The 26,296-nt window shown below is 57.0% G+C and overlaps 1 protein-coding gene across 1 annotated transcript in view; it reads left to right on the top strand.

Moving 5' to 3' along the window:
- The first annotated feature begins 1,175 nt into the window (after positions 1 to 1,175).
- The window catches only part of CACNA1C (calcium voltage-gated channel subunit alpha1 C), a 422,079-nt gene continuing 396,958 nt past the window's right edge, over positions 1,176 to 26,296 (top strand). The window contains exons 1-3 of the mRNA XM_089920067.1: positions 1,176 to 1,203; positions 1,961 to 2,282; positions 5,799 to 5,904. Of these exons, the coding sequence (XP_089776193.1) occupies positions 1,176 to 1,203; positions 1,961 to 2,282; positions 5,799 to 5,904 (456 nt within the window). The remainder of the gene's footprint in view (positions 1,204 to 1,960; positions 2,283 to 5,798; positions 5,905 to 26,296) is intronic.

The raw sequence follows: 26,296 nt of genomic DNA, 5'->3' as shown, positions 1-26,296 counted from the left end.
ACGTGTCTGATCTGGGGCCCAGGCTGAGCTGATCCCTTGGTAAGTCTTGTAGGATTCTGGGGTGAGGTGCCCGCCAAGCAGATGGGGGAGAACCCACCAGACACGCGCCGTGTCATAGGGACAGTCTTGGAGGCTTCTGTTGCCTTTAGACCAGAGCCATGCAGATGTTTCTATGCTGGATTTCACTGGTTCCTACCCAGGTTTCCTTCTTTCTGGTCACCCCCACTACACACAGTGCCCTTTGCCAGATACCCAACGCTGCGTAATGAGTCACCGAAGACAAGTGGCTTTCTGCAGCAAACACGGTGCTGTCTCCCAGTTTCTGCGGGTCGGGAGTTCAGGAAGTTCTCGCTGGGCTGTTCTGGCTTGGGGTGTCGTCGTGGGGTTGCAGTCAGGCGGCGGCTGGAGCAGCCGGGGGCTGGCTGGGATGCCCATCCCCCAACCCCACGTTGGCTGGCTGGGCTTCCTCACAGCATGGCGGCCCAGGGCTGGTGTTGCGAGTTTTCGACCTAGCCTTGGAAGTGATCTCTGCTGTCACCTCCGCTAAACTTTACCAGTCAGAACGGTCACAAGAGGCCAACCCTTTGTCAGGAGGAGGGCGCATAGATCCTATTTCTCAATGGGAGCATGTCAGAGGAGCTCCTGATTCAAAACCATCACAGCCCCCCGCCCTCCTATCCAACAACTCCCATCGCCACATGGGTTTGAGGTACCTGGATGTGACCTTGTTTGGGTCCATCCCCTTCATTTATCAGACTTACTTTTATTTTTTGGAACTTAGGTGCAGAGATTTGAGTAAATTATACCCTTCAATTCATTGTCCGTTTGTTAGCATTGATTCGTGCAGTGGCTCTCATTCATTCATTCATTCTTCTTTTCTGTCCCCATGCGCCTATTCTCATTTTCCGCCTCACCTTCCATAAACAACCGTTCCCTTCTACTTTATTTGTATGTGTTCTTACAAGTATGTATTTTAATTGACATGTGTTGCATTGCATATTTGTCTTTTTCTACATCCTCCGCTCACTGTTTCTGAGGTCCGTAAAGGTTGTAATGCAATACATCTCGTGTCTTGTTCACCTAAAATGAGGGGTGTGATGTATCCAAGGTCACACAGCTGACCTAGACTGAACTAGGACCAGAGCAGATTCCCAGCATCACACACTGACGTTTCCATGTGCCGCCTCCCTGGCTCCTGCAATGGTTTGAAATAGGACATTGTTTTTAATAGATCTTTATTGGAGCAAAATTGCTTCACAACACTGTGTTAGTTTCTGTTGTACAGCAAAGCGAATCAGCCACATGCATACATATGTCCCCATATCCCCTCCCTCTGGAGCCTCCCTCCCACCCTCCTTAACCCACCTCTCTAGGTGGTCACAAAGCACCGAGCTGATCTCCCTGTGCTATGCGGCTGCTTCCTACTAGCTAACTGTTTTACATTTGGTAGTGCATCTATGTCGATGCTACTCTTACTTTGCCCCAGCTTCTCCCTCCCACCCCGTGTCCTCACGTCCATTCTCTACGTCTACCTCTTTATTCCTGCCCTGCAACTAGGTTCATCAGAACCATTTTTTTTTTTTTTAGATGCCATATACATATGTTGGCTCACAGTATTTGTTTTTCTCTTGCTGACTTACTTCACTCTGTAGGACAGACTCTAGGTCCATCCACCTCACTACAAGTAACTCAATTTCTTTCTTTTTATGGCTGAGTAATATTCCATTGTGTATATGTGCCACATCTTCTTTATCCATTCATCTGTCGATGGACACTTAGGTTGCTTCTGTGTCCTGGCTGTTGTAAATAGAGCTGCAGTGAACATTGTGGTACATGTCTCTTTTTGAATTGTGGTTGAAATGAGACTTCAAAAAAAAAATTGTGAGCCTGGGATCCAGAGCACATCACAAGCTCTCCTGTTTTCCTCCCAGTGACCGCTGTCCCCTGTTCTCTCCTGCAGGTCCCAGCTATGGGAGCCCACGCCCGGCTCATGCCAACATGAATGCCAACGCGGCCGCGGGGCTGGCACCTGAGCACATCCCCACACCGGGGGCCGCCCTGTCCTGGCAGGCAGCCATTGACGCGGCCCGGCAGGCCAAGCTGATGGGCAGCGCTGGCAACGCCACCATCTCCACGGTCAGCTCCACGCAGCGGAAGCGGCAGCAGTACGGGAAGCCCAAGAAACAGGGCAGCACGATGGCCACCCGCCCGCCCCGTGCCCTGCTCTGCCTGACCCTCAGGAACCCCGTCCGGAGGGCGTGCATCAGCATCGTCGAGTGGAAGTATCCTTTGTGTGCGGGGCCAGCAGATGGCTCTCAGACCTGCGGCATCTGTCGCCAGGGCGCTGTCTGAATGCAGAGTTCTAGGCCCTACCCAGCCTCGAGTCAGAGTCTCTGGGGATGGGGCCCAGGAATCTGCTTGTATAACCAGCTCCCTGGGGGTTGTTTTTTTATATAATAAGCAGCATTTGAGAAAACAAGCCTAAGGGGTAGGCAAGTATCCCCTCTCCGGGCTGAGCTTGCCCAGGACCCACTGATGTGTGGGGTTGACAGCGTTGCACCCCAGACCCCCCTCCTCCTCCCGAGCTGTGGGACTGGCGCAGATGCGGGACCTCCTGCTCGAGGCTGCAGGACCCGGGAGAGACGAGAGGGTCGGCGCTCGGGCGTGGCTCAGTGTTTCTCAGCCTTGGGGCACATCAGCGTCACCTGGGGAGCTGGGACAAAGCACAGGTGTCTGAGCTCCACCCAGGCCTGGCTAAGCTCTCCAGGTGCAGCTGAAGTGGAGAGCGCCGGCCTGAGGGTGTAACGCAGAACCCCTGTCCGCGGAACCCCGTGAGCAAGGCCTGCAGGGGAAGTGGCTTGGAAGGGCGGCTCTCGGTGCAAGCGCCGGCCCCTTCCCGCCGGGAATAGTGGGGAGGGGAGATGGAAAGGCTCCCAGCCATCAGTGGGTGCGCCCTGACTTCCCGTGATGACGCAGTGCCCGTAGGTCACACGGGCCGGACTAGGGCCTGGGACTTAGTGCCGGGTGTCTTTCTGGTAAGAATCCACTTGGGCAGGGCTGCCACGTCTCCGGGGTTCAGGATGGAGGGCTGGGTTTCAGTTATGACTTTGCATGGAAAGATTTAGAGGTCTTGGGGATGGATGAAAGGTAAAAGGAGATGTTAGTTCCGTCAGTGCCTGAGCCCTTAAGTCCAAGGGCACTTGAGAGGAGGCGCCCGAGCCCAGTGCAGCTGCAGAGCCAGGCAGGGCTCCCAAGGCCGAGGTGTCCGCTTTCCGGGTGACCGGGTGAGAGGCTGGGCTTGGGGGGCCCCGCTGGGCTGCTGTCACAGACGCTCAGTCAGGGCCGAGGGGCCAGGGGGCGGGGGGCCTGGGGGAGCTGAACTCGCCCACACCACGCCGCTGGCAACCGGCAGAGCTGAGATTCAGATCCAGGTGCCCCGAATCCAAATCCACGGTCCACGCGGCCTGCTCCCCGTGAGCCCAGAGTATAGAAGAGAACACACTGGAGGATGTCTAGAGGATGCCACCCAGCCCGGCTGGGACACACGGGGACCCGACCTGGGCCTGAACAGCCAGCCCACAGTGGGCTTCTCCACGTTGCAGAGTTGTTTCGTGCCTGAGTGGTTTCTTCGCACCTTCTCTTCCCCAGCAGTAGCCCCGAAATTTACCATAAGGTGATGGATGGAGAGCCTGAAATTGGGGGTGAGCAACAGAGCCGGAGACACCCTGGGCTTAGCCGTCACCAACCTGGGAGGGTGACAGGCTGACTTTGAGGTCTGGCTCAGTTGAGCTGAGGTGCTCTTGCCCTGGGGGGGTGACCACAAGGGCCAGGTGATGGGAACGAAGCTGCCAGCCTGGGGCTGAGTGTCGCTTTGCCGAGCAGGTGGGGACAGGGTGGGAGGGAGGAGGCCGTGTGGGAGGAGGTCTAAAAGAACCAGCTTCCTAAAAACGCTTAGGGTGACTTCGGAGTGGATCAGCATAGAATGTTCCTGACAGACTCAGACTCCGTAGCCAGACTCTCTGGTCTGACCCCATCCTACCCCAAGCCATGTGACTCTGGGCAAGTTGACATCTCACTTTCTGTGCCTCGGCTTCCCCGTGTAGAAGCGGGGTGATAACTGTCCACCCCTCCGGAGTGTGGGTAGTGTGGTCAGAGCAGGGCCTGGCCCGGGGGGCGCTCTCGGTCAGCGTCAGCTCCTGGCCGTCCCCCCGGCCAGCATCCCATCTTCACCACGCGTCCTCGGCCAGCTCAAGGGGCATCATGGCCTGTTGGAAAAGTTGAGTCAGAAGCTCTGGTTCGGACCTGGCTCTGCTGTTGGCCAGCTCGGGTCTGAGACAGGTGGTTTTATTTTCTGTGTCTGTCCAGCTGGGGGGCTGGGCAGTGTACTGCAGGCCGTCTTCTGGACACCAAGGCACACGCAGACAACGGCAGTGTCTGTGGGGCACGCTGGGTGAGTGGACCCCTAGCTCTGCCCTTGGGGCCGAGGGCATCTGTAGCCGGGAGGCCCTGGACTGGAGAATCACCGCTTCCTTCCAGGCCCCGAGCTGCCCTGATGACACAGGTCTGGGGCCGTCCGTGCCAGAGGAGTGGACAGTGGACTCGGTGGGCACAGGTATGGGTTCTGGTCCTGGCTGGTCAGTGCCTGATGTGGGTCTCGGGAACGTTCCTCAGGCTGTCTGGGCCTTGGGAGTTTGGACCAGACCATCTCCAAGGCCTCTTCCTGTTTCAGGATTCGTTAGCTTTGTGAGTGCAGGTTTCCCTGGAGATGGAGGTGGTCCCTGTCTCCAGGAATGGCCATCCTCCTTCTCTACCTCCTCCTGTGAGGCTCCACAGACTAGGGTGGAAACGTGGCCGTGTTGGGAGGTGGGGAGCTGGGGCTGGAAGGGCATGAACCGGGCCCTTCCTCTGAAGCCCCCTTCTCTGGCCTTTAGTTCAGGGTGCAGGGTAGAAGGGCTGTTATCACAGTTGCTCATTTTTCTCTCGAGAACATGTCTGCCCTGATATTTTGGTGCAGAAAATCCGGGCACAAGGACCTCCCTGATTGCTGGGGGCTGGGGGCGAACCTTGGCTTATCCCCTCCAGCGCCCGGCACAACCCGCGGGCAAGTCAGGAGGCCCTGGGACACAGGCCACCTCATCGCAGGCAGGGCCTCTGCAGACTGAAGAGGCTCTGGGCCCCTGCGTGGAGCTGCCGTCCCCTGCGTGCACGACACACACTGCCGTGCTCCTGGGCGTCCGGAGCCCCTGGCCACCTTCTGGCTCTTTGCAAGCAGAGAATAAGGAGGAAGAAAAAACAGACTCGAAATTTAAAGTTAAAAGATTGAAAATCCTATCTCCAGATGTCATTGAAACGTCTTCGAGTCGAGTCTCTGCCTTGAATCCCAGGGGGCCCCCCTCTCCCCCGCCAAGCTCTGTCGGGCCCCGGTGCGGGCCTCTGGGGGTGGCGAGCCCTGGCTGGAGCAGGCCTCAATCTTTCAAAGCAGCCCTGAGCACACATGAGGGAAAATGAAGTCCAGGGCAAATCTAAATAAATAAAAGAAGGGAAAAAAGTTTTAGAAACCTGTGTTTACTCTGGCACGCGCCTGGCCTCCACTGCATTTGACATATTAGGGAAAATGTTGGCGGGGCCCATTAGAAGCACTTAACAAGGCATATGTTCCTTTTCAGGATACAAGGGGCTTGGAATGTATTGTTTAAACAAGCTTCGATGAATCTTTGATTCCGTTTTGAAACATCTATCTGTGTATGTTTGTCTCACTGGTGCTTCCGTGGCATTAACTTCCTTAACTCCCTTCCCAGGCCATTTGAAATCATTATTTTACTGACTATTTTTGCCAACTGTGTGGCCCTAGCGATCTATATTCCCTTTCCAGAGGACGACTCCAACGCCACCAACTCCAACCTGGTAAGTGCACTGTTGCATCTGCATTTCCGAGTCGGCGGAGGCCTGAGCTTGGATCACGCGGATTCAAGCTGGAACGTGTTTGATGGTTCAAAAGCCAGCCGAGCTTGGATCCCGAGGGCTCTAGCTCTTTATTCAAATGGGCACCTGTCTTATGTCAGCCTGTTTTGACAGATACTGTTGCAGTCAGGTGGTTGTGAGCAGGGCGCACGTGAGTGTGAGCTCTGGGCGGCGGCCTGGGGGTGCTCAGCACACCTGCAGCCTTGCAGGGCAGGTGTTTGCGGGAGCGAGTGTGCCTTGTGGATCCTCCATCGTGTTTGTTTCCAGGGCCTTCGTTCCGCTGGTGACGTTTGCTCAGGTGACATGTGGGATCGGTGCACGGGAAGTAATTTCTAGGAAGCTTTTAGGAAAGTTTGCTTTTGCAGCCGAGATGTACTATTTAGTTAGAAAGGTTTTCGTTCTTGGGAAAGGCGGCTTTCCATCTGGTTGGTGGGGAGGCCGGTGCTGGCAGTGTCGGGTTAGAATGTGTCCATGGAAAAAGTGTGGAGGGTGTTTACTTTGGGCTGAGCGTGAAGTCATCACAAAGGCCTTTGCGCCGTCTGGGCATGGGAGGAGAGCCTTGGAATGCAGCTGGCAGAGCCGGACGCCCCAGGATGCCTCGGCTGCAGGCTTGGGGGGAAGCCCTGCCCCTCTCCTCTCCCCTACCAGGACACCAAAGCTTCTCACGTGACCCCCAAAAAGCACATCTTCCGCCGTCATTGGCTGCTTCCTCTGGTGACACGGGACTGTCTGGTGATAGTTTCTGGAAGAAGCAGGAGGGAACCGGGCCGCCTTCTGCTGTCACCGGCTTCTTGTGATGTCACGGGAGAGTCAGTTCTTCTGCTTTTTGGCCTTTGACATTTTTTTTTGGCCCCGTCAGGCAGTCCGTCCGATGCCCGTTTAGACTTCACGGCCGTCGCCTGGTTGTCACAGTGAGCCTGGGTTGCACGTGGGGTCAGGCTCCGGAGCCGGCCCTCAGGCCTAGTGATGACACGGCAACCAGAGCACCGGCCCAATCCACGCGGCCTGCTGAGGCGTGACCTTGTCTCTTAACAGGCAGGACCTCTTTGCTGTGTCAAAAGAAATACAAGAGGGGTGTCCCAAAGGGCCCCTAGCAAAGCAGGAGCCTCTTCCAGTGGTGCTACTTCTGCTCCGAGTGTCACCGCCCCCCCCCCCCCGGTCCTCCCCAGAACCCTGTGGCTGCGCACTTAGAAAAACAATCCGGGGCGTTTGGAAGCCAGTGATGCTTTGGGTCAGCTCTGGCCCAAGGCACCGAGGTGGAGGCTGTCATCTTAGCCCCAGAGACGGCCCCTCACCTCGAGTCCGGGAGGATGAGAAGGGCCACCAGGGGCTGTACAGGTGGGCGCGCTGGGTGACCGAGGGCTGCTGGTCCCACCCCTCCGGGCTGGAGAGCAGGGTGTCACTGGATGCCCTCCGGGCTGGAGGTGAGGGGCTGTGGTCTTTAAAACACCCTGCAGGTGATGGATGAGTTCTGAAACTAGGCGGGGGTGATGGTTGCACAACTCTGGACTTTTACTGGAGATCGCAGGTCACACGCTCACAACGGGCGGGTTTCCTGGTGCGTAAATTGTACCAGTAAAGCTGCTCTGAACGAAGGGTACAGTACCGGCAGCACCAGCCCAGGCCCGTCCAGGCTGCCCCGCTGGTCGCTCTAACGTCTTCCCCAATGAGGGCGAGGCCACACAGTGCGGGGAGGGCAATGGGGGGCAGTCAGGACTTGGGGGACCTCATACTAGGAATGCGGGCCGCACAGGAGAGCATGGGGGCTTGAAGGGGGTTCCAGTTGCTAAGGCAGCTGCCGCCTCTCTCAAGCCACGGGTTGGGCGGTAACAGTAAATTAAGGAAGCATGCTCGGAAGATGGAGGGTTTCCTCCGTCCTAAACACACACAGATACACACACACATACCTACACACACATATACACAGACACAGAGACACACATACATGTACACAGACACATATAGGCACGCACATATACACAGAAACAGAGACACACATATATGTACAAAGACACAGACACAGACACACACAGACACATATACACAGACACAGAGACACACATATACGCACACACACACAGACACACACATATACACAGACACAGAAACACACATGTGTGTACACACACATATACACAGAGACACATACACACATGTACACAGACGCACACACACAGAGACACATACAGACATACACAGACATATACAGACACACACACACGACACACACATATATACACAGATACAGGCACACACAGACACAGAGACACACACATGTACACAGACACACACATAGACACAGACACGCACACAAAAGCATACACGGACACACCCACAGATACACATATATACAGATACACAGATGCACTTGCCTCATTCTGCCAGCTCTGCCCCTGAACTTCCTCTGGTGGATGCATGGGTACATGCAAGTATAATATTTTAACTTTAATCTTTCTGAGGAAGGGTCTGCATTGCCTCTGCTGGGTCCGTTCTGCCCTCTCCTTGGCACCTTGCTCCCGTTCCCTGGGCTGGTGGCTTCGTCCTGGGGCCTCTCTAGGGCCACTGTGTTATGGGGCCGAGGGGACAGACTGCCCTTGGTGTGGTGCATCCAATGGCCATGCCCCTTCCTTCCAGGAGGGCCTTGGACTTGGGTCGTGCAGGCAGCAGTTACCCCAGCACGTGAGGTCCCCAGGTACAGGCGTCCCTGGTGGCTCCTGGAGCTGTGGGTTTGGGGACGCCCTGAAGATCTCAGGGCCCTTCTCGAGGGTGCCCCCGGTCTCACTGGTTCTTGTTTCCTCGGTGACACTCCTGTGTCTCGTCTTGGGATCTTTGGAACAGCCCCACCCAGAAGACTCCTCTGGGGTCTTTCAGACTTGACTGTGCCCTGACCTTTGCCCCTGGACCTCAGGAGCCACAGTCCAGCTCCCGTTCTGTGCATGCCACGAAGTCGTAGCTTCCCTGGGACATGGCGGGCCACCAACCGGACGGCCAAGGGTGTTAGAAACCCCCTCACACAAACAGCCAAGCAACACCCACGTTGGCTGACGGGCCAGGACCAACCAACACGAGTGTCGTGATCTGGACCTGCCCCTTCCTCCTCCTCATGGTGGCGTTTTCTGTGGTCAGAGGCCCCTTTGCAAAACTTTCACCAAAACTGTGGCTTTGGGACACAGCTATTCTTTAGTCTCTTGCTGCCTCTCTTCCCATTTCCCCTGTGCCTTCTAGCTTCTTTTCCCGCGTCTAGGGGAACTTCGTACCAGGGCTCTGTCCTGCCTGTCTCAGTTTCTGCTCTCTCCCTCGGTGAGCTCAGCTACTCCTGCAGCTTTTCATTCACTTTCTACGTAAATCGTTCCCAGACTTATGGCTCCAGCTCCAAGCTGTTTCCAAAGGCTTGGATCAGCATCTCCTACATGAGCGAGGCCCGTGGACCAGTGACTCCTGACCCCGCTTGGTTATTATAAAAGCCTGGAGAGCTTGAAATACACCGACTGCAACGTTTTGGAAGATCTGACTCAGATTTAGTAGTTCTGCGGCACGGCCCAGGAATATGCATTTTTAAAATTCCTTGTGGTGGGGGTGATGGGGGTCACGAGGCACCATCAGCTAGGAGAAAGACTTCAGGGGAAAGGTCACACTTAAGGGGCAGGGAATGAGGGGGACAGTTTGCGGCTACGTGAGGAGCCCGTGGAAGATGCAGGAGGAGACATTGGACAGGACAGGTGCGGGTCAGGACTCCCGGAGACAGTTCGCGCTGGAGGGAGGGGGAGGGGGGATGGGCAGAAGGAGCCCCGGGCCTGGCTCTGCACCTGCGGCAGGTGCAGAGGGAGAGGCCGGGCCTGTGCGGGGTGGGTGGATGGGGAGGGGCGAGAGTGGGAGAGAAACTGAGGAGACAGAGTCTTTGAAGGTCAAGGAACAGAGATCTAAACACATGGGCGGGGGGCTGGGCCGTGGTTCATCCTTGCCTTTCTGGCAGCTCAAGGCCGGCTGTGCAGAGAGCGGGCTCCGGGCTCTGGGTGGAGGAGGGGCCACCGGTCCTGTCTGCAGCCCCGGGGGCCCTGAAGCAGGGGGTGCAGGCGGCTCTTTGTTGAGCTTTGAGGACTGAGACACTCCTGCCAAAATGTTCTTGTCGTGCCAGAACGCGGCCCCCAAATCACGTAAGGGCCCCTGCAATGAGGCTTGAGGATTCTCCCGTGACTCTCATAGCTTTTTTAAAACAAGAAATTGTGGTTCCAGCGTCCTGCTCTGAGGAGGGGACGATGCTGCACCTACAGCAGAGGCCCTAGGACCTCAGTGCCTCCGGATCACCTGGGTGGGGGCTACAATGCAGAGTCCCAGGCCCCACCTGCGGAGCCCAGGCTGGGAGCCCAGCGGGGTGGGCACCCAGGAGTCGGTGTGTTTAATACGCTCCCCCTGGTGCGCCTGCTGCCGGGGATCGCAGGCTGCTCTTGGGGAAAAGCGACCAGCACGTTGGCTGTCCTGTGAGTGGGTCCCTGTCAGTCCTCTCCCCGGCTCTTTCTAGATCCAGACAGAGAGAGGGAACACATTGGCTCCCCAGAGGTTTCCCCTCCGTGGGGTTCAAGAATAATCTGTTTAGCAAAGACACTCGCAGTCAAGGAGGAGAAGGTCCCCTCATACTCCACGGGGCCACAGCCGCCTCCTGCTGGCTCACGGCTCCGTTCTCTCCATCCCGTTCCTGCTCCACTGGCTGAGTACAATCCCCGTTGTTTTCCTAGCACTTTACTTTCTCCTCTTTCCAGGAGATGAAAAGTGTTCCAGTATGGATTTTTTTTAAGTCTTTTTCTCATGATTTAAGTAAAAGTCTGGTTGTTTTATGCTCCATCTAACATACACTGTCGCACCCAAATCCATCAACTTTGTTATCTTTTCCTGGTGCTAGTGGAGCAGAGGGAAACGTGAACTGGCCCATGACACGACGGCTCTCGCTGCATCGTTCACAGTCTCGTTACTGGCAGGGCCCACCTGGCACGCAGAGCATCTGGTGTAAATCGCGCCGTGAACCCTCCTCTGGTAGCCGCTGCCCTGCCGGTAAATTGGATGATGTGTCTCGAGCTCTGGTGCCAGCAGGGCAGACTCATCGCGTATGGAAAACCCCAGCTGCCTGCAAACCCTGAAGTCCGCGCAGGCTGGGCTTGGGCTGGAATATTAAGAGAACATATTTGGCCTTTGACCTTGTGCAGAGAACAAGGCTGTGTACTTTCTGGAGCCAGAGCCAGGCTGTACCCGGAGGTGGGGGGAGGAGGAGAGGCCAGAGAAGGAGTCATGGGGGGCCGGGCGTGGGGTGCTGCAGGGGGCTCGTCAGAGGGGCCCCCCAAGTGCCGGGGAGAAGGCTGGGGTGTCGGGTTTCCCATTTAGGTTGTGAAATGGGGACAGCCGAGGCTGGGTGGGCGGGTCATGAGTTAAGGCCCGTGGGCCCTTAGAGCAGTGCCCACACAGGCTGCGTGCGCCGCCCTCCCGGAGAGCTTGCAGCCGGAAACCGGGGGCCTCCGTCCTGTCCTGGAGAGGTCACCCCGGGCCCTTCGGGAGAGCTTTTGTGGGCAAGGAGACCCAGAGGCTGTTGTTTCTGGACTCCTCGCCTGGGAGATGGACATCTGGGCTGCCCAGCCCCGTGGTCTCACTGCACAGGGGGGAGCAGAGAGGCCTCGTGGTTAGAGAAGGGGCCCCGAGGGACAGCCCTGGTGGCCTGAGGGGCCAACCCTCCCCCCCGCCCCCCCCACACAGAGTGACTGCGTCTGGAACAACCCTATGTCCCTCCCGGTCAGCTCAGGGGCCGGCCACGCCCGAGCCTCTGGGGTCCCTGTGGGGTCCCCTTCCAGGTCGTGCTGGGCTGAGGTCGACCCGAGGGTCCGCGTTTGGGGCGCCCGAGCCCCTGGATGGGTTGGGCCGAGTGCTTGGGGAGCAAGCAGGGGTGCGGGCTCTGGCCCTCGTCCTCCCGCCGTGAGCTGGGTGTTCCTTCATTGTGGGGTTCGCTCGAGGGTGAGACGAGTTACACTCACGGCAGACGAGAGTCGGGGCCGCTCTCGCGACCCCGCATCCCAGCCAGTCCCGCCAGGGCCGCGCGTGGGCCTCGGGAAGGTGCTTCACTGAGGGACCCCCCAGCCCCCACCGAGGGTCCACGGAGCGGCTCTGGGTGGGACGTGGGCGTAAGGTGTGACCTGTAAGCCATTCTCGGGCCGGGCTTGCGGGCGCTGGCCTGGGAGGCGAGGCCTGGACTGGGGGCCTCCCACCGGTCCCTGAACCTTTCTGTTTGTCACTCTTCCGGCAGGTGGGGCCTGGAAACCTGCCTAGTCATAATAATTACCTTTGCCGAGTGGCCACCAGGAGCCAGTGCTTTGCAAACACGGTTTCTAATCCCCACAAGAGTAAATGATCATATGTACTTACTTGTTTTCTTGAGGGTGGAGCATTCATCCCTGCCTCCCCTCCCCGCCGCCCCTATGCTGCCCTGGCCCCGGTGACTTTGGCCAGGCACATGCCAGGCTCTTGATAAATATTTGTTGAGTGAGTGGACGGGGGAGTGGACAGACCCAGCCAGATGGTGTCCCTTTAGTTCAGAGGAGCAAAGTGACTGGGGAGTGAGGGCCAAGTGTCACATGAACTCATGTGTGAGGGGGTGGTGGCCCCTGCCCTGTTCCCTGGAACGTCGTGCGGGGCTGCTGTGAGCATGGGATGGGGAGGGGAAGACACTTTGAAGATTAAACACCCTGCCTGGGTCGACATTAACTGGTATTTTTAAAAAAAGCAACTTGGTTCTGTTGCACAGTCAATTTGGTACACGCTTGCTGGGTAACCAGAGTTACACAGATGACGGTGCTGTGGAGCTTGAAGCCTCTAACTCAGAGATAATGGGCCCTGTTTATGCCTTTGCTCCACGTGCAGACACCCCAGTGCTGTGTGTGTCTTAGTCATTTGAGCATCACGAGGGCCCTACGAGACCTTCCTGTTGTCCCATTTCACAGACGAGGATACTGATGCTCAGAGAAGGGAGACGATGTGCCTGGAAACGCAGAAGCTGCGCTGTGGTTGCAGGCGTGTGTCCCTAACCGTCAGGCCACAGCTGCCTCGCGGTGTGCTCATGTACCAGGGCTCCCTGGACCGGGCAGGGGGTGCCACCTTTCCCCACCCCGTCACAGATGGCGCCTGCTTGGAACCACCCACAGCAGAGATTTGCCCCGAGGACCGGCGTCCTCAGAACAGAGGACGGGCAGCGTGGCAAGGCCCGTGCGGCGGCAGGGTGGCCGCACCGGGGACCAGGTGTCTCCGATGGGTGGGGGCTCCCCCTCCCAAAAGGTTTCAGAGGGAGAGGCACCGCCTGCTCCGCACTTGCCCCCGGACAGGGCTTTGAAGTCTAAGTATGTGTCGCCTCTGGTTCCATTTTATCCATTTGTTTTCATCTGGGGGGAAACGTTCCACATACACAACATATATACATTCACGCTCTGTGTCGTGGAACCCCTTTCCTGCACCAAGCTCCTTTTAATTTAAGTATATTGGAGGAAAGCCTTTCTCGGAGATCAAATCCAAATCTCTGGATCCTTTGAAGGACATTCCGAGCATGTTGCACCCTTTCTCGGGACGGTGCCGCCCTTAGACACCCCAAGCGTTGAGCCTGCTGTGAAGCCGTCGGGAGGGCGGAGGATGCTCCGGGTCCCAGAGCTGGGGTCTGGAGGGGCCCTGCGTGATTCCCAGGGACCCCGAGTGCTGCGGGTGCCTGGCGCTGGGTCAGCAGACGCTTCCAGTGTGTGTGGAGGGAGGAGAGAGTGGACTGAGCGGGTCACTGCAAACAAAGCGCGTTCGCGGTGATTTCTGCATCTGAGAACATAGATCTCGGCTTCTCGGGAGCCCTTCCCCTCTCTATTCCCTTTGTTCTTACTGGTTTCTGCGTGACTGAAGTTGTTAGGTCTGCCATCCAACTAGTAATAATAGTAACGTCCCCTCTGTACTGCAGACAGCGTTCGGAGTCAGTGTTAACTCGCCTGGTCCTCTCGATGCCCCGTGGAGACCCCGGGACTGTTAGAGCCGCTCCGTCTTAGAGAGGAGGAGAATGAGGCCCAGAGACGTGAATTAACTCGCCCCAGGCCGCACAGCTACGAGGCGGTGGAGCTGGGGTTCCAGCCCAGGTGTGTGGCTCCCGAGCCTTAAGGCCCTGCGGCCCCCCAAGGCCTACATCCAGCGTGTGTGTGACAGACGTGGGGTCTCTTCACCAGTGACCCCAGGGGTGTTGTGTCTGTGGGTCGCGGGGGGGGCAGCCCTGGGCCGTCCAGGACGCGCGGGAGGTGGGAAGCAGGGGCTGCGATGCCCGCAGCACAGGGAGGTGTGACGGGGCCGCGCTGCGGTCACCGGCCCGCATCCCGGCTCCATCGCAAGCAGGCTTGTCGCTCTGCTTTCCGGCCTCAAGGCTTCTCGGCTGTGAACCAAAGGTGGTACCTCTCACAGCGCAGTGGGGGCTGGGCCCAGAGGAGAAGCTGGAAATGCCAGCAGCCACGGGTGGAGCTGAGTCCTCACGGTGACGGTCGCCCCTGTTGTCATGGGAACAGACAGATACGCTCTGCCTCGCACATTGGCCCCTTTCCTGGCATCTTCTCCTGTGAACTTTCCCTCGGCCTCCTCTCAAGGTGGCGTAGGGATGCTAGCGAGCTCAGAGCCACGCTCCAGGTTTAGTTCCTGCCCTTTCCAGACTGGATGCAGCAGGGCGGCCACAGCCTGCGGAGCCGAGAGTGGCAGGAGGGGGGACCCTCCCCACGCGTGGGACCCCTCGTGGGCCACTGGTCCGGGTCCCCGGCGCGGCAGGGGCGGCTGCAGGGATCCCTGTGCCTGGCCCTGCCTCCCGCCCGGCCTCCTCAAACACACGGAACCATCGCGAACGCGGGCTTCTCCGTCCACGCTCTGGGCCCGTGGGCAGGGTCAGAACGGGCCCATCTCTGAGTCCTTGGGAGCAGGGTGAGGCCTGGAGAGTAAGGGGTAGGGTTAGGCCTGGCCACAGGGGCCGGAGGGGCTGCACGGGCTTCTGCAGATCCTTTCAGGGGCTGGACTCACCCCGGTCAGGCCCTGCGGGCGCTGGTGGGACGGGTGGGCCTTACGGAGAAAGGCGAGGGGGCCAGAGGTGGCTCCCGGTCCACCCCCGTCCCCTGCCAGGCCACCCAAGAGCAGGTGAACGAGAGGCCCGCACAGGCTGGCGGGGGCGGGGGATAATCAGTGCGCAAAATTGTTGCTAGGAATCCACCACAAAGAAGGAGAATCAGGGCCACCCTTGGTGTCCCCCGTGCTCCTCTCAGATGGCATACTGGGGGGAACTTTAGAGGACTTTGGGGAGAAGAGTTTTTTTTTTGTTTTTTGTTTTTGCGGTACGCGGGCCTCTCACTGCTGTGGCCTCTCCCGTTGCGGAGCACGCGCAGGCTCAGCGGCCATGGCTCACGGGCCCAGCCGCTCCGCGGCATGTGGGATCTTCCCGGACCGGGACACGAACCCGCGTCCCCTGCATCGGCAGGCGGATTTCCAACCACTGCGCCACCAGGGAAGCCCAGGGGAGAAGAGTTTAACGCGGGGTTCCTGGCTTTTGCGGGTGTGAGGCCGACTAGTTATGCCCGAGGGGATGCTTGTCCCAAACTTACTCTGACTTCCCATCCCCCCGCCCCTCCTCCAGCAGGATGTGCTACTTATATGCTGCAAGTGTGTCTTCGCTTTAAAGTTGCCTGAAGACATCTGACTGTAAATCTGTAATCGCTGGTGTGGTAGTGTTTGAGGATGATGGCCGTGGTGAGCTGGTGGGCCGGTCCACCCAAACGCAGATGAGCTGAGGCCTGCGGTCGCCCGTGGTCAGCGCCGGGTGGTCAGCGCCGGCTGGGCTCACGAGGCAGAAACGTTCATGCACAAGTGTAGGGAAAGCGGAGCTAAGACGTCGGGGAAAGTGCGGGGCTAAATGTAGGATTCTGAGATTCTAGTATGATTAGTGAAGGCCCTAGAGGCAGTGATTCGTGTGAACTGGAGGGTGGAAAAATGATAGAAAAGGTTTTCCTGGGAGAAGTTGCTCTCGAGTGAAGCCCAAAGCCTGCGGGGGAATTGGCTAGACCTACGGTCGGAGTAACGAGATCCCGGGTCGGAACAACAGCAGTAGGATTCCTTGCAGAAGGTACGGCTTTGACATATAAACATGGGTTCCCAAAGGTCAGTCTAAGACCGTCCTTGGCGTGATCAGCATTCGTTCCCCAACAGTTCCTTACTGGGCACCTGCTGCGTGTAAGACGCAGCTGTGCTTAAGACAGACGCCCTCCAGAGGCATCATTCTAAGGGCGAGAGGTACTGGCGTCTAATTAAAAAATGAATTGTTCGGTTATAATTGGCCTCTAAAATATTTATGTTCGGGTGTGACTACGTTTGTTTTAAGTAAATATTTTGCTAACGCTACTGAAAGAACAAAACCCAAACTTAGGATCACTCGATTGTGTGGAAGGGGGGAGCTGTATCATAGAGCCTCTTAAACTGTGATGAAAAAATGTTTTCGGGTCGATGGTGGGATTGGTAATCCTGCCGAAGCGGCCCCTAGATGATGAAACTTGAGGCTTGCTGAATCAAAGGGCTTAAGAGTGAGGAGAAAGGGTTAGATGTGGCCACTTGAAGGAAGGTCACACCGGTCCTCAGGTACAAGGAGAGGATTCTGGGAGGACAGAACTGGGCTGACTGCCCACCTCTCTGCCACTTTGTGAGGTCTGTTCAGCAGGAAACTCAATTATACACAAAGGTTCCTGCGTTTAAAGTGTGTTTTCCTGTCGGGAAGATGCAGCCTGATGTCATTTCTTGCCTCTCAGGACGATTTGAAATCCTCAGTTGCCAAAGTCCTCTTTTTCTCCCTGTAGCCCCCATTTTTAGTAAAGCTTGTTCATTTTGGTAAAAAAAAATTTTTTATAGTCATTTTTATCCTTCGGGAATCAGGAGGGTTTTCTGCGTGAATAATTTTTTTTCTTTTCCTTTTCTCCAATGTAGGCATCTTGGGTTTGGCCTCTTGGAGAGAAATAATAAAATTCTTTGTTTACTCTGGTGGCCTTTGCTTATGTTAGAGCTGTTTTATCTCAGACATTTGTGATTCTATAAATCAAATCAGCTTTTCTTAAACGTGCGGATCCCTTAGATTCGACCGACATCTCTTGGTTACGTTTCCAGTGACAACGCACCTTGTACTGTCGGTTTATTCATTTTTTTGCACGTTCATTTATTGTTTTATCCTTTGCTCACTCAACTACCATCTGTGGACACGCCAGGCAACGGGCAGGGGCCTCGGGTCACGGAGCCGTTGTGGGGAGTCGCTGGGTGGGCTTCGTGGCTATAAACACCCAGTGTTGCAGAGCATGGGGTTTGGACGCAGCTGTGGGTTTCCCTGCGATTGTGTTTCTTGCCTGGATTTTCCCAGTGGGCCCTGCCCGGTGGCCCCGTGCCTGGAGCAGCTGCCAGTGGGGACCAGACGCGCTGCCCTTGCAGCTTCCCAGCCTCCCGAGCCACGGTTTCCACTTGCTACTCGGCGAGAACTGTGCTGAACTTATGGGTGGGCTTCCCGAGAGGAGCATCGTCTCATCGGAGAGGATGCTTCTAGAAGCCCTTTGAAAACCGTGAGGCCTTATTCAGATGGAAGGTGTCATTGTTTTGATTACCCGGTGCCTCTGAATTCTGCCGTCGGCTGGTGACAAAGGAGAGAGGGTGTGCAGTCACCCCGAGGCTCTGTCACTGCTCGGGTACCATGGGTGTGCGGACCGGGGACCAGGCGGAGCAGGGAAGGCCGAGCAGGGCCCCCGCCCTTGAGGGGTTTAGGATCTGATTCAGGGGACTCCACGAGAGCATCACATAAAGCCATGAGAGGTGGGGGTCGGGGTGCTTCAGAGCCTCTCCAGCCCTTTCTTGCTCCAAAATTCTAGTCATTGTCAGGAATCGTCAGAATCAGAATCACCTTGTTGCGATCATCGTTAGTAAAATAAGTGTTTGCTAAGTAGCTGTGTCAGGCAGGGGGCGCGGGGGCTGGTGGGGAGGCAGGATTTCGTGCGAAAAGATAACCAAGGGCACAGGATCCCTTACCCAGGGTGGAGGTCGTTGGGAAGGGCAGGGTCCAGACAGACGCAGAGCCGTCTGGAAAGCCCTTCCACGTTTCTGCTCATTGATGGGGTTTAATTATCCGTTGTCCCATCAAGCTTGAAGAGATGGCTTTCTGCTCTCAACCCCGCGTCTTGTTTACCTGCTGGTGGGGAGAGCATCACGAGACCCCATCCTGTCCCCCTCGTCCCCGTTGCCTCCTTTTTCAGAGGCGTTTTGTGGTGATTTGCATGTGACTTTTCAGGCCCTGAATCTTTCACGGTAAAGGTCTAAGGGTTCACGGGACCCACGTAGGGCCAGGTGTTGGGAGACGCGGGGGGCGGGGGGAGGGCGACCAGAGTTCACCCAGACGTGGGCAGAGGGCAGACGGGTCCCCTGGGACCAAGGCACATTCATGTCACTGGAGGTCCCGTCAGCACACCCACCCCGTCTTCCCGTCTCCACGTCGACACGATTCAGTCTTAAGAACCAGGATGGCATCTGGGGAAACAAGCACAGGTCATGGAGACAGGGTGGCCCCAAAGACGCTGAGATCCTCTTGCTTAGTGTTTCAGAAGCTCCAAAGGAATTGAGCCGTTTAGGCTAAATTTCTGAAGAGGGGGCCGACCAGAGAGGAGGGGCAGATGGCAGCAGGGTGCCGCAGGGGAGAAGGTAAAGGTAAACCTGCCGTCGCCTGGCTCCTTCCAGGTGGTGCCTCCGTCCCGCGTGAAGTGCATCTGACGTGAGGCTTACCGGCAGCTTCCTCGGGTAACCTTGGGGCGTGAAATGCCAAATCCGGCACAGCAGACCCTTGGCTTTATTGTATTGGTGTCGGGGCTTCACCAAAGTTATGTGCTATTAAACGCTTCCTGGGGACGGTTGCTTCTTTGTGGCGAGTGTTAGATCATTTCCATTGACTCGTCGTGGAGAGAAGGCCGGAAGGTGAGATGGTGGAGGGAAAAGTGGAAGGAGGCTCAGGATTCCCGGGAGGAGCGGGGGCGGGGGCAGAGAGAGGAGAGAAAGCACGTCTCTGGACAGAGGAATCTAGAAGGAAATCATGAAAGCACCGTGGCCAGATTGGCAGGAGACAAGATGTGAATTACAAAGTGAAGGGAGACTTCCGCTGCCTTCCCAGGACTTTGGGGGATGTCTTTGGGTAATTAAACAGGCAGCAGGTTTTCTCCCAGGAGAATCATTTTGAAAAATTCACCCTGAGCACACAGGTTTCTGTGTTCTTGACTCCCAGTCCTTGGATTACCAGTATCGGTCATGCGGGGCCCCCTTGGAAAGCGACGTGCCGTCAGCACATCTGGGAACAGTTTGGAGGATGCTGGATGTGGGGATACATTTGTGCAACTTCTGGGGCTTTTTTATTGTTTGTGTGTTCACACGTGCGTGCGCACACACACACACTTATATAAAACCTGTCAAATCTTTCAAAACCCTCTGAAGGAATTAGCATTATAAAATCTTAAAGGAGTCTCTGAAGGGCCTTTAGAGCAGCAAGGGAGCAGGGAAACAGCCCACATACATCACTTTGCAGATGACCTGAGAAGTCTCGGGTAAATCCCTCGTGAAACGAACTCCCTCCTGCCTGACAGCCTCTTTGGAAGCATCAGCTCTGCCTTCATATTAAAATATTCCATCGAAAGGACCTGCCATGGAGACACTGATCCTGCTTATGGGCAAGGAGTGCCGGAACGCGAGTGTCTTCCAGCCGCTGCTCATGTGTTGACTCCGCCGTTCCCACTGGCGTGTTTAACCAGAGTCTCCGCTGCCCAGGGCTCTGGTATTACTGTCCCTGCATCCTGAGCCACATCTTCCTTTAATCAGACTGATAACGGCCACCACTCTTATAATTCTGGAGCAGGTGACCCATGCCAGGAACCCTAACCGTGACAGCGAGTCCACAACTCTGCAGTTTCCAGCTCTAGTTTGCAAACAGGGAAGCAGGTTTAGAGGTGAGGTGACATAGCCAGGGCCACACAGGGAGGATGCGGGGGTTTGAACTACGCTCCGTGTGACTCTGAGTGCTCATTCTTTCCAGTGTGCTGAGTGATTGCCCCCACGTCCACCCCAGATATGTCCCTAAAGGGGCCCAAGGAGAAGAGGGCGTGTGTTTCTGAGCCCAGCAGTGAGGCTCCCCTCCCTCGGCCCTTGGGGGCCCCCCATCTGGACCAACCCTGAAATTTGCTCTTGGCCTTTCCAGGGGAGATACCACAGGGGACTGGCTTTTTCCCGGGTTCTCTGGGCAATGATGCCTTGCATCTGGGAAGATGTGTTCTTGGCGGCCACCTGAGCGCGGCAGAAATCTTGCCAGGTGTCATTTGGGCCTTACTCGGAATAAACTTGGAAAGTGATGAGTTTGCTGGACCCAAAGGGTGTTTGAATGTCTGAGACCGAGGAAGAAAGGGCAGCTCTGACCCGTCTTGGTACCGTGTGCTTTGTTCTCCCTTTGGAAATGCTCGGATAAACGCACGTGTTCAGATGCCTGCCGGGCCGGTACGCATCCGTTCCAGGCTCCCAGCCAAAGAGAGGAGAGACAGGCCTGGCGAACAGCACGGAACGTCACAGTCCTTTCTCTTGGACGCACTTAAAAAGCCCGCGACCCATTTAACGTTTCCATCGCAAGAGTTACCTCTGCTGACGGTGTTTGGAAAGCAGGCGTCTAGGAAAAGCCCAGCTGTAGGAATCTTCTAGGAGCAGAGAGTAGGCTGCTGCCTTTTCTGGTTTTCAACAATCCCTTAATTTTCCTGACCGTTTATGAACTGTCCACCACAGCAGAAAGTTTCTGAGATCAGGACTGCTCTGGGGGAAGAGACAGTGGCCTGAGATGCCCAGGGAGAGGCTGGCATCAGCTGAGGGCAGCAGGCGGGGCCTAGACGTGGGAGCCCAGCCCCACAGGGTGTGTGTGGGTCCAGGCTGGGGCAGACCCCAGAACAGGGGCACGTGGGTACTGCCAGTGGCTCAGGGATCCCGAGAGCAGGCAGCGTTGAAGGAACCAGCCCAGCCTTATGCGTCACAGAGGCCAGGGGGAGGATCCAGGCTGCGGGGGCGTCTGGGCCACAGAGACCACATGGCAGGAGCAGGGACCCAGCAAGGAGGATGGGCAGCAGAGAGCTGTGGTGACGGAATCTGGCCGGAGGGAGAGAAATGAGCCAGCAGCCTCTGCGTCAGCCAGGGGGGGCCCCATGTGGCAGGGGGGCTGGTGGTCAGCCCTGGGTGTGGCTGCCTGGAGCTTGCAGGTTGAGTCAGAGTCCGGGTGCAGTGTAAGAGTGAAGCCGAGCAGGGCGGGGGGTTGACCCGGGTCTCCAGAGGAGCCCCTGCTTGGAAGCAGATGCGTTAATGGTCACTGACGGACCGCAGGACTCAAGGAGTAAGAGTGTCCCCTCCCCCAACCCCCAGCCCCCTGGGGTCCGAGCAGAGGATGAGGAGGAAGAGCCTGTTTCCATGGTGACGTCCACGCTGGGCTCCCAGGCCACAGGGCGGCCGTGGTGACAGTCACGCATTCCCCTCCTCTAGAAAGTTCGGTGGCTTTAAAATAGGTAAGGCTCACGTCATTGCCTCTGTGGGTTCTGACGGAAAGGCGTTTGGTGGAGGACGTGTGTGGGGCCACGTGCCGTGAAGGCTTATTTATGTTGGTATTTTAAAGACAGTGGCACAGGGCTTCCCCGGTGGCGCCGTGGTTGAGAGTCCGCCTGCCGATGCGGGGGACGCGGGTTCGTGCCCCGGTCCGGGAAGATCCCACGTGCCGCGGAGCGGCTGGGCCCGTGAGCCATGGCCTCTGAGCCTGAGCGTCCGGAGCCTGTGCTCTGCAACGGGAGAGGCCGCAACAGTGAGAGGCCCGCGTGCCGCAAAAAAAAAAAAAAAAAAAAAAGTTTCACCGGCAAGTTTGGGTTTTCAGTTTGCTTCTGCTTCTCTCCTTCTCACGGGGGACTGTCTCTACGCTCCTGTTTCCTTGATCTCTTCACAATGACTTTCATTGCCGACGGTGTACTTTGAGTTCGCCTCTTGGGAGGGTGACGTGGGAGCTGCACTGGTAAATGTTCCCCCTGGCAGGTGCCGAGGGCCTGAGGCCGCCGCGCCTTGGGGTCCCGCGAGCATCCTTTGTGTTGGTGTGCCTCTCACGCTTGAGTGCACTGTTGGTCTGTCTTGGATGGCTGTGTGGAGGGGTGAGTAACCGTCACGGATTCCATTGGGTTCCACTGGGCTCGTGGGCTTTGTTCAGAGCAGACTCTACCGGTCGTGCGGGAGGAATAGAGGTTTATGGATCACTGGAGCTAAAAGAAAACTGGAAGGTCATCAACTTGAATTCCCTGACTTTGTAAGGAAACTGAAGCTAAGTAAGATTTTGCTCAGGTCTAAGTAACATTGGAGTCACCTGTGCTATAGCCAGTGTTCTGTGTGCACACTCCTGGCTGGCCGGTGGTGGCCAGGAAGCGGGTTTGGGGGTGGCCGGGACGGGGGCCGACCGCAGGGCCGTGTCTGCAGACTGAGCTGTGCTCGCCACTCATGGGTGGTCACGCAGGTTTGAGTAGCAGCAGCAAAACCAGACTTTCCCTATTCAGAAGCAGCTCTGGGTAGAGGAGTCCCCGGCTTTGGACTCTGCTCCCATCACATCCCTTTCGGGGTCCGGGTCGGGGTCTGGCCGGGAGGCCCGTACATCCCAGCTCTCATCAGGGTGACAGGTGGGCCGGGCTCAGAGCCGGTTTGCAGAAACGTCTCAGTGAAGAAGGGAGATTTATACCTTGTCTTGGCCTCCTTCATGGTGAGGGGGCTGCAGGAAGGTGGGGGTGACACCAGCCCACTGAGGAGGACACATTAGGCTCGTTCCCTCCACCCCACATACGTCGGCCGGGGACCCCCGGGCATCTGTCCTCACTCGTGGTGGCTGAGCCAGAGCACAGGCAGAGGCCGTTTCAGCAGCTCGTTACCTCCATGTGTCCCGCACTCGTGTCTCCTTGAGGGCCCGATCCGCCCAGTGGACCACGGACCACCAGCCTCTCTGGGCGGCTCCTAAGCCCTCATGTTTCTAGTTGGAGCTCAGTGTCTTGTCTCAAATTGAGTGATGGTCCCTGAGCTTGAGAACATCATCGGAGGCTCTGTCCCCTTTCAGCCTCCTCCCCATCGACCATGTGTGCATATGGTGAGGGCTGTTCGTACAAGAGAGGGAGGGCGTGCCTGATGACAGATGACTGCTGTCACCCGGTATCTGTTTTCCCATCGTCCATTGCCGGCGTCTTCGGCTGGCTCAGGATGGCCGGGAGTCCAGGGCCCAGCCTCCCTCGTGGTTAGTGGGGGGCAGTGGTGGCTAATTTCTGGCGACCGGGGTGCCAGCGGAAGTGGGTGTGCCCGCCCCTCCCTGCCCACCTTCCTGCAGGGTTGAACACAGCCCTGGCAATGAGACACTTTGGGTACTGCTGGCCAAAGCATCGCCTTGAGGGTGGGGTGACCATGAGAGGTGCCTGGGCGCCGGCGCTGGTGGGCACGGGGCTGTCACTCCGACCTCCCCCCAACCTCCCCCCTCTCCCCTGGGAGCTGATAAACCACTCACGAGGTTATTTTGGTCTCTGTCACTACGGTGCAATTTATACCTCAGGTTATTCCTTGCTTCTTGGGAACTTTGGCTCTAAATAAAACAAAAGATAGCGGTTGGATAAGAAGGCCAAGGTCAGGTGACGTGAAAAGCTGCTCGCCAGAACCCGGGAGCGGAGGAAGCACGAAGTTTCTCCCTTCTCTTGCGTCCCAGCTCCCATGTGGGACCCGTGTGCCTCTAGGGGAGGGCGGTCAGTCCTGCTGGCGCTGGGTCCCACGGCCCTTCGTGTTGGGTGATTTGAGCGCTGTCATCCGCCCGGATTCTCCCAGCGCTGGGAAGTGTGACCGATTAACCCCGGGAGGAAGATGAAGGCGCAAGGGGTCAGTTCCGGAAAAACCAGTTTGGGGGTCCGGCCACCTAGCCTGGTCAACGTGGCCCAGACCAGCAGAGCAAAGGGCAGAAGCAGCCTCATTCCTCGTCTAACTTTCATCGTAAGTTTTCACGTCTGGTGCGTCATTGGAGCGCTCGGCCCCCTTTCACCCGGCCTGTGTCTGTTGGTCCTGAGACAGCCTTTGGCCATTTGCCTGACGGACGGGCCCTTAGTCCTAAGAGTCACGAACACCGGCATCGTGGTGGAGAAGCGCTCTGCTCGCGTTCGTCTCCGTTGCAGCTTGGAGGCTCCTTTTAAAGAAATTGTGGTGAAACATGCCCAACGTAAAATTTACCATTTTACCCCTTTTGCAGCGTACGTACGGTTTGGGGGCTGTAAGCACGTCCACACTGTCATGTAACGCTCACCACCGTCATCCCCGGGACTTTGTCACCTTCCCAGAAGGAGCCTCTGTGCCCCGTGAGCACTCATTGCCCCCACCTCCCCTTAGGCCTGGCCCCCACCCTCCTGCTGCCCGTCTCTGACTCTGGCTCCTCTGGTCCCTCCCCATGGAATCGCGCGGTGTTCTTCCGTGGCTGGAGGCCCCTCGCCTAGAGTGGGAGAAGGTGGGTGGGCTCCGTGCCAGGAAGGACCAGGGACTGGGTTCTCTGGGGATGTGAAGACTCCAAGCTGTGACTCTGCGCCTCCCTCCGGGGCAGGGCGGGGCGGCAGCCCTGTGCTGGAGTGCCCTCCCCCATCTCATCCTCCCATTTCCCTTCTGGGACGGGGGGGGGGGGGGGGGGGGGGGAGGGCCTGGTGCGCGCCTTCTTCGCGTGCAGGCGTGGTCCATGAGTAAGACGGTTGGAACATGCTTGGCAAAACACGAGCTATTCACTATCTCAGAAGAGCTGACTGATCACGGGGTCCCTCCGAGGTCCACAAGCTCAGCCGCCCTCTCAGCATCCTGGACGGTCCCTGCCTCCCCAAATGCTGGGTGGAAGTCCTTTTAAATTCAAGAAAAAAGGAAGACTCTGCCTTTCCCCCAGGGATGCTCCTGAGGCCTCTTCTCTGGCCAGGGACGTTTCCCACGTAAAACCCCACAACAGGCCTCCCCAGAGGGCTTTCCTGTAGATTCTCCGTTTGGGAATCTTGGTTCTTCCTGACAACTGGAGGCTTAGCTGTGACAGGCCCGACCGAACAGACCAAACAGCCAAGCAGTCCTCCTGGCAGAGGCTGCGACTGGGGGCCGGAGACGGGGGTGGACGGGGCGGGGGTGCAGGACATGTCTCGGGGACACCGGCCACATCGGGGCAGCGAGGAGTTGGTGGGGGGGGGTCAGCATGGCCGTGACAGACTCCAGGAAGGACACAGATTTCCCAGCCGGGAGCCCGGGTTTGGGTCTGGAGTTCGCATTTCCTGTTACAGCTGCAATGCCCTGGGATCCGCCAGGCACAGGGGACCGTGGGCAGGGGTCACAGAGGGTCCCCTGGGCTCACAGGCAGGAGAAGTGGAAGCCGGCAGACCCCGCTCCCTGGGGCCTCCGTTCCCCTCACCCCGAGGGCGGGGTGTCTCATCCAGAGTCTAGCTCAGTCTGTGCTCTTTCCTCGCGGGAGAGTTTGCTTTGCAGTTATTCATTAATCCGTAAAGATGTGTTTTATGCGCTCTCCCGAGTAGATGTGATGTTTTATAAAAATAGAATAAAGCGATTTGGTAATGAGGGGAAAACACAGTAGTTTAGAAATTGTGATTGAATGCTCTCTTCCCAAACCACGCTAAAATCACGGTGAAGGAATCTTTAAAAAATGCATAAACCACAGAGATAAAATGAATGGAAAAGAAGACAACAGCAACCATATATGTGTGTGTATACATACACGTGTATATTTGAGGGCTAGGTTCTCGTTTGTTCACTTTTTGTGTTTGAAATATTCTTTGATGACATATTGGGCCTGGGAGTCTTTGCCATGGTCCTTAACAGCCATACGGCTGAGCCCAGCCCTGCATGTTATGGGGCTTTGCCTCTTTGAAGATTTTGCAGAGGCTTCCCTGGTCCTCTAGTTTCCGTTATGTTTTCCAGCCCCAGTGAAGTTGATGGTGATCAACACACAGACCCTTGACCAGGTCTTTCTCCATGGACGCATCACAGTTGTATGTGATCGCACACGCATTGGCTAAGCTTGGCTCTGGAAGGTGAGGGCATCTTCGGCGCCTCTTTTAAAGCAGTGTTAATGTCGACAGCACCCTAGAACCAAAGCCTTCCTGGACCACGGTGGCGGGTTAAGGTTGGAGCTGAATCCAGAGCTCACCGGAGAGACCCTGCCTCTGTGCAACCCAGCGGCACCAGGCAGAGATGGGGG

Source organism: Delphinapterus leucas, chromosome 11 (genome assembly GCF_059928025.1).
Source record: "Delphinapterus leucas isolate spDelLeu-1000000601 "Yukka" chromosome 11, BTC_Dleu_Yukka2, whole genome shotgun sequence".
Classification (NCBI taxonomy): Eukaryota; Metazoa; Chordata; class Mammalia; order Artiodactyla; family Monodontidae; genus Delphinapterus; species Delphinapterus leucas.
This window is presented reverse-complemented; position numbering and strand designations above follow the sequence as displayed.